Source organism: Halyomorpha halys, unplaced genomic scaffold (assembly GCF_000696795.3).
Source record: "Halyomorpha halys isolate HHAL.00 unplaced genomic scaffold, Hhal_1.1 Scaffold157.1, whole genome shotgun sequence".
NCBI lineage: Eukaryota > Metazoa > Arthropoda > Insecta > Hemiptera > Pentatomidae > Halyomorpha > Halyomorpha halys.
The window spans coordinates 1,551,982-1,560,244 of NW_027114029.1; the positions used below are offsets into that span (position 1 = coordinate 1,551,982).

Here is an 8,263-nt window from a genome sequence, read left to right on the forward strand (position 1 = left end):
CTTTGAAAATAGTGGTGAGACTTGGCTGGTTTTATAGTTTAGCCTTCTATATAACAATAATTTTTTCTTATTTAGGACCAATGAACTTTTTATATTTATAAATAAATATATGAACTTATTTAAATTTTTTAATATTTTCCATAAGTGAAAGAAATTAATTTTTGTTTGTTTTTATATGTGAAGCTGCTTAAAAAGATTTAAAAATATAGATATTTATTAATCATAGAAGTTCAATCCATAAGAGTTTTAACTAGAATATTTTTTATACAATAAAATTACTTATAATAAACTATACCATGAGATCCATTAAAATTTTTAGACAAAATAAATATTTGTTTACTTATATTTAGGCTTAAACCATTTTCATAAAGAAACAAATTTTCTTGGAAGGATTTTTTTTTTTTAATCATGAAATAGCGACTAACTATTTATAAACACAAAAATATAAACAATCTATTAAAAGAAAATGTGAAGATGAAATAAAATTCTTGGCAAGCAAAATTATTTGTTGTTCTATTTAAATAAACACAGCCAACCAAACCAAAAATATCACAAAACAAACCTTGTAGTTAGAATTGGTATATCATATTGTTCAACTTACAGACTGAAATACAACAAAAACATATTTTTTTATTAGATTAGATTAAAAAAAAGAAATTTTAATGTATTGCTTTGTAATATTGTTCTATCTACCTCAGATAGCATAAAATAAACATCATTTTACTAATTTGTACTCATTTTAATGATAACAGAAATAGAATATTCAGTAACTAAAATAATAATTACCTCCTCCAAAGCTTTGGGACATATTCCAATTTGTGCACAAAGGACTTGGCCATCCAGCTCATGAACTAAGTAACTATAAATTGGTCCATAGTAAGCTTTAACTAGTTCTTGGCACTGCGGTAACATAATAAGAAAACTTTTACAATATCACATGTAATTAAATGAATATGAAACAAGACATGAGAGTTAGGCTAATTTGAATCGAAATTCATTTTAAAAACTTTAAATTAAACATCATCAAATTGGTAAATTAAAATTTACATTTTAATAGTATTTAAGTATAAATACTATAATATAGGTAAGATAATATTAGATAAAAATAATAAGAAAATAAATAAGTGTAAAATGTATACATCATAGCACATAAATGAACTCATTTTTCTCACAATTAAACATTTTTACTTAATAAAAATATTTTTAATTATCAAAAATGATAATTTTTAAGTAATACCTATTAATACATATGACTGATAAAACTTAAATAATTGAAAGTATCATAATATAATTATTGATACCTTAATTTAATAATGAAAAATATTCAACAATTAATAGGCATAAACGATCTGGGCCCTGTTTCATAATGAAAGCTAATAGTATTAGTTCATAATACAAGTATAGAAACTAGTGTGGTAATAATACTAATAGTTATGTTTTTCATGATAGGGATGACTATTAGTGATATTACAGGAATTAAAAAATACTAAAGTACAAGTTACTATTGTACAAGTCTTTGTAATTGAATTAAGATAAATCTACAAGACTAATATTATTAGTTTGTACTTTATTATGAAACAGGGCCCTGAAGTTAAGCATGTAGTCTAACTAAGACTCATTTTATTCCCAACATTTTTTTCAAGTACTAAGGTCTCAATGGAATCCTTTATGGGTAAAAAGAATATATGAGTAGCTATACTAACAAAGAAGTAGCAGTCAAATATATATAACTCAAATTAAGGATAAGATAGCAGGATTAGAAGAACTGGAAGACAAGCCTTTAACAAAAGGAGCAACTTCAACGTATGAAAGAGAAAGAAAAATTGATATTTAAGGCAAATTAGTCAAACAAGGAGAGGTGCTCAAAACAGATATAAGGTAAAAAGAGTCAAGACTTCCAAAAGATACTTCTTCAACATCAAATCATTTCACACACAAACTTTAAGTTCTCATAATTTGGAGGTGCTGTAAAGTTCTTTAAATCCATAAAGACCTTAAAAAGTCACTTTAGGATGGGACAAAATTTTGACTGAAATTCACAGACTTTTATGGTATAGTTCTGCTAAGAAAATAATTCATCAACCCATCTCTTAACATCAGCCCATTTGAGCAAAGGGAGATTAGAGGTACCCAAATGTAGAAGGAAAATAATATTATATATATATATATATGGTTATGTTAATTACTTTCTAGTAATATCATTTTTATAATTTAGCTTGGCAAGAAGTGAAATATATAATGTTTGTCTTGCCTCTAATAGATTTTTTATACTTAATATGGCAATTGAAATTTTAAATAAAAAATTAAATACATTTAACCATATTTCATTTATGAATTGCATAACCAGCCCATCTCCGTTGACATTTGGTACAATACAACAATCAATTATATTCATGAAAAACATGACAAAACCTTTTTACAGTACTATTTTATTGTAAGATTCGGGTTCAGTGATAAAGAAATAAAATAAATAAGGGCAAATAAGTAAGTATAAGGATCAATAAGAAATAAATTATGTCAGCTTAACAGTGGGTGTTCAGTGTAGAACTACCAGGCACTCGGTCATAAATCATGGTAACTGAAAACTTTCAAAAAGGCTAAAATGTTCATTAATTACGATGTTTAACCTTCAAATAAAAGTCACTTAGCATATCTTAATTCCTACATTATTCTTTTAAGAATACATTTTTTTTTTCAAAAATATATAAAATCATTTCTAAAGAATTTGATGATGCTAAAAACTTCCTTTTTGACTTACTTTTTCTAAAACTGTTAATTTTGTTTAAAAAGTTACAGGATAGAAAGAGGCTATCAATAAAAGTCATAAACTTTTTCAAAGACAAAGAATATTAGAATTATTCGCATTATCACTTTGCATTTAGATGACAAGATTGAAGCATTGCAAACTAAAGAAATAATGCAGAATTCTTATATTCAGGACAGACTAAAGTCAATACTAATAGAGCAAGTGAAGAATTTCATATATTTAAGGACAGCTAGCGGTACAGTAGAAAATATACAGCCAGCATTAGGAAGTCCCTTGAGGCCTTTATTCTGTATAAACCAGTTTAAATGTCAAATATGTCTAGAAAAACTAAAATTATAATTTTCAAAATCAATAATAGATCTTTATGCCAGCTAAACCCGGAAAGTTAGTAAAATAATTAACCTCATATTATACATTTGCTGAATTATAAATTTATAATACAGGGTACGACAGAAAAACCTCCCAAATTTCCAAGGAGTGAGGTGATGGGGAGGGGAGAAATGTCTAAGAGGAGTGAGGAGTGTCATCTAACTTGAGTTCTCCAGTTTTTAGTAGCCAACATGACATCCATGGGTGAGCAATTTCAAACATTGTGTACAGCATGTTGGCTACTAAAAACTAGAGAACTCATACTACCTAATGAGCTCCTTCCAACTCCTCCGAGACATTCCTCTCCTAGAAGTTTCTTTGTTGAACCCGGCACATTATAGCCTCAAAACATGAAAGATTGTTGACATATGTAGGGCAGACATCTGCTCTCATTAAAAATGATATTTTAGAAACAAAATTGAGGTGAGTTAAAGTAATTATAAAATATTTGTAAATAAAGATCAATACGAACGAAAGAAAAGAGAAATTATTTTTTTATAAATCTTAACCAAAATAATATGGAAAATAAATTATCCATTTTCAAACTGCAAATTATAATTACAACTAAGCCAGTGGGAATGAAGGGGCAAAATTTCTATGCCATAAATTATTTATTGGAAGAAAATGAATTTTCTGAAAATGTTTCCAAGTAATATTTGTTTAATATACAAATATTATATAAATACTAAGTCTGTACTGAAATAATACGTGTATCATTTAATTAAATTTACAAAAAATTCATTTTCACACAACAAATGAAAAACGACTTCTGACATTTTTATTTCATTTTTACTACACTTTATTATATTTTATTACATTTTTATTTCACATCAACTCAATTAATTGTTTAAATATTTAACATCTGATATTTTTAAAACAATTTTTGTCACCACTATAATTTTTATTTCTAAGAACAATTAAATAATGTAACTCACCTCATCTTTGTAGCTAGGCATCTGGTTACATAGACCAAGAAGAACCAATTTGAACTCCTCTTCAGTAGTATTAGCAACAAGAACATCTCTTAAATGAGTCACAAGTTGTTCACACAGATCACATGGAAGGTCTTCACTATTGGCAATAACTTCAACATCAGCATCCCCTGGGCTTGCAATATCAACTCTAACAACCTGTTTAAATAAAAAATTTTAGGATAAAAATAATTCATTAGTAATATATAAAATAATTTGTTTCAAAACTTACAGATGCATGAGAATGGAATTTCTCAGTACAAACTCCAGCCAAAGAACAAACAGGTCCAGCTTTGACATTGTTATTTAAAAGAGTGGCAATTTGTGGAAGATTTGACAAAACTAAAGACGCACAAGCATCAGAGTAAGTTCCTAAGTTACCGCAGAGCTGTAAAAAAATAAGTTCATTAAACATTACAATATAAAACATCCCATTTCACAAAAGATTAAAAATAGAGATAGACATACTCTGATGAGCAACAAACGGAAATCCTCTTGGGAAGCTGTTTCAACCTTTCCTTCAATCTGCCTCATCAAACCATGACATGAATCGCAAGTCAGCTCTCTGTTACCTTTGCCCTGCTATTAATTAATCTTATTTGTAAAAATTTGTGAACAAAAATCTAATTTATTATTTTATAATATTCATAAAAAGAGACTAAGTAAATTAAAAATGAATAAATTATTAGCCGAACAAACCTGTTCTTTGAATGCGGGATTATTACATAGACCAGCAACAGAACAAACGACTTGGGGATTCATTTCTGATGCCAAGGTGTCAACCAGATAAGAACCAAAGTCATCCATCAATTTGTCACAATCATTTCTAAGAGCCTTCACTGGTATAACTTTACAACTTCCTTCCAACACCTCCTTGATCTCAGACTGTAATAAAATACACAATATTAATTGATCTGAATTAAGTTCAGTGATGAATTCAAGAATACATATTAAACAGGAGGTAACTCTAAAAATAAGACCCTCCAAAAAGATGTGGCATAAGGACCACTTATAAGCACTCAATAATGAAGCTAGCTATTCTAGAGTAGAAAAATTATAGCCTTAAAGTCTATAAACAAATTCAATTATTATCATATTCAATTGCTTGTTTTCAATAATTAAACAATCATCTCTATTTGTTTTTTATAACTTCCTTCTGAAGTAGCAATACCATTATCTTGAGAATAGTTATCATAAAAGCAATGATAATACAACGTACCTGTGTTTCATTACTCATCAATTGGTCTCTTGCTTCTTTCACCATTTCTATGCAAGTCTGACACACTGTGTTTGTGTCTTTTTCGATGGGCACCTCTTTTTCCCATACTGCCTGTATACAATGTTTCAATGCTCGACACTCGACTGCAGTACTAAAATAAAATTAAAAAATCATGATCAGTAGAGTTCTATTATTAATATCGTATTCCCCCCTCATTTTTGTTAGAAAACAGATGAAAAGTAATTTAATTATTTCATCAACACTTGCAAACTACAGAACAACTGGTAGGGAGGGGAAAAAAAGTTGAGATACCCACAAAGTACTACTATAACTCAGTTTAAACATAAATTTTCTGATCACCTAACCCAATTGAACTTTGATCAAAATAGGTTGGTACCCTCTAGATAACCCCTAGCTAACGTATGTCAGAATTAACTAAGTAGGGGTTACTAAAATTTTTTTTAAAAAATGCACCATATCAAACTCTTATGACCTTTGTTACATTACAAAAGTGTATTATTTTCAGGGAAAATACAATGAAAATTATATTAAAACTAAAATGCATTACAAAAAAACATAGGAGATTAAAATATTGTTTATGTCAGAATCATTGATTTTTGGTTCATTTAACATATGACATTTTTTTTTTGTTATCCTGAGTAAGTGTCCTACATAACATATTTTAGATTCCTATCACACACATCCTCAGCACTCTTTGTTTAAAACAGGCATGGGAAAAACTTACAATTCAAAAGACAAATTTAATTAGAATAAAATTTAAGTTATGTATAAAGAATTCTGTGACTGCAAATGAAGTATTAATATACATTACTATGACATAATTCATTGGCTATTATGAGGTCATTGATCTGAAATAAACTTTTAACAATCAAATAAAATCTCTAATCGAGTACACAAGTCCAATAAAACATTTTTTTTATATTAGTTTTTATTTCTGCATACCAACTTTTTAAATTAATTTTTATTTTTAATTATAAGCTGGAGGAATCTTGTTTTATTAATATTAATGAAATTCTTGTTAGTGATATTACTGTTTATTTCATGTTAAGAGTAACTAAGGTCAATGACAACAGGTAAAAAATCCTACAAACTTTAGTAAATCAGCATACTTATTTATAACATACAATGAGCAAACAAGGTTAATTTAAAAGCTTTTTCGAGAACTCTGATAAATTAAAAAAAATATTGAGCAGGCAATCAGCTGAGCTATATTTAAACTTTTGAAACGTAAGAAATGGAATTAATTGTTATAGAAATACATTCATAAATTGAAAAAAAAAGTTGGAAAACAAACCATAATTCCTCTATGAAACAGATTCAGACACACCTCACTACTTAGTCAGTTCATCAAGGTCTAAACCATTAACAAATCTTACAAAACTATTCCTTAAGTTATTGGAGAAGTCACTTTTAAAAATTAGAAAGAATTGATTTTGATATTAAAAAAAAGTAATCTTATCTTGAAAAATAACACGTTAAAAACCTTAATGTTCGGAGAACAAGAACTGTCTTGCGTTACATAAAATATATTTAGATACTATTTTGTCATTTAATTCTTGATTAAAATATAAGGCATTTTGTACAGTATAAACAGTAATTTACTTTGTTATATTCAGAATGAACAAGCTTAAGCTACATTTTCACTTTAACAAGACTGAGAGTGATTTCAGTAATTTATTGTTGTTCTAATTTCTAGTAATCTGGTTTTGTTTTAATCTGCTTGTAATCAATATAAATAAAATCAGTTTTTCTACAAGACTCTGTTATCAGAGGAAATCATTAATATTACACAATCACTATCATCTTTTTTTTTTGTTTGGATGAAAAGCTTCACATATTTACATATTTTATGATTAACCAAATGTATAATCATTAAATATTTTATAAATACTCACATTCATAATCACTCGAAAATGTATTGAAACTGATAATTTATATTAATTACATAACATACATAACAATAATACATAAGGGAAGAAAGGATTAAATTATAAGTATAGATTTTACAATGACAATGGATGATCACAATGTATCATTAACGATAATTAAGAAAGTAAATGAGAAATTTAATCTAAAAGATAGCAATAGTAAAAAAAAAAAAATGAAAAAGATATAAATCTGTGTTCCAACTAAAATCTATAACAAAAGAAAACAGTAAAAAAGGAGAAAAAAAGAAGAAATCAAAATAAGCAGACAACCAAAAACAATAACAACGGTTGTGTAATTTTGTCAATAATCAAAGAAAGAATAATTGGGTTAGTTCTAACAATTGCATAATATACTTTAATGAAAAAAAAAAGCAAAAGGGTAAATGTCGTGTCAATAGGATTGTATCTAATAAAGATAATAAAATATACTTATTCAACATGACTTGTTAAAATTATTCATACATGTTTCAGGGACCACTATAAATAGACGAAAATATTATTGAGTATAAAAATCTAACTTACGTGATATTTCGGCACCAATATACCTGGCCTTTACTACAATGTTCAGGCCTATTATACGTAGGCCTACTCATTATATACACTCCATCTAATTCTTCATTCTCACATTTGACGAAAGGCAATATCATAAGCAATAACATCAAAAAATCTGTAACAAAATAAACGAATGGTAATAAGAATATTTAAAAAATAACAGTTATCTTTTAAAAGTAATGTTTGTCATTATTGTTGATTGGTAAGATTACAAACACTTTAATCCACAATGATTTGAGGAAAAAAGTTACACTATAAATAAATAATTACCCATTTTTCTGCTGATCATGATGCCTTGTAGCAGAAAGAATCTCTTCTTTCTGGATATCAAACTGCGGGGGGAAATCAGAACAAAGAAACACTAATTCGTCACAAAGCAGGAACAAACCGTAACCGTTGAACAAGAATTGACAAGAACAATATCAGTGACTCAAGC

General features: G+C 27.5%; 1 protein-coding gene across 1 annotated transcript in view; it reads right to left on the reverse strand.

Moving 5' to 3' along the window:
- Sap-r (Saposin-related) overlaps positions 1-8,263 on the reverse strand; it is a 16,400-nt gene extending 8,137 nt beyond the window's left edge. Inside the window, exons 1-8 of the mRNA XM_014417463.3 lie at positions 8,098-8,263; positions 7,798-7,942; positions 5,327-5,477; positions 4,807-4,992; positions 4,576-4,689; positions 4,340-4,495; positions 4,072-4,266; positions 787-900 (exon numbers count right to left, since the gene is read on the reverse strand). Coding sequence (XP_014272949.1) covers positions 787-900; positions 4,072-4,266; positions 4,340-4,495; positions 4,576-4,689; positions 4,807-4,992; positions 5,327-5,477; positions 7,798-7,942; positions 8,098-8,116 — 1,080 coding nt within the window. The 5' untranslated portion in view covers positions 8,117-8,263. The remainder of the gene's footprint in view (positions 1-786; positions 901-4,071; positions 4,267-4,339; positions 4,496-4,575; positions 4,690-4,806; positions 4,993-5,326; positions 5,478-7,797; positions 7,943-8,097) is intronic.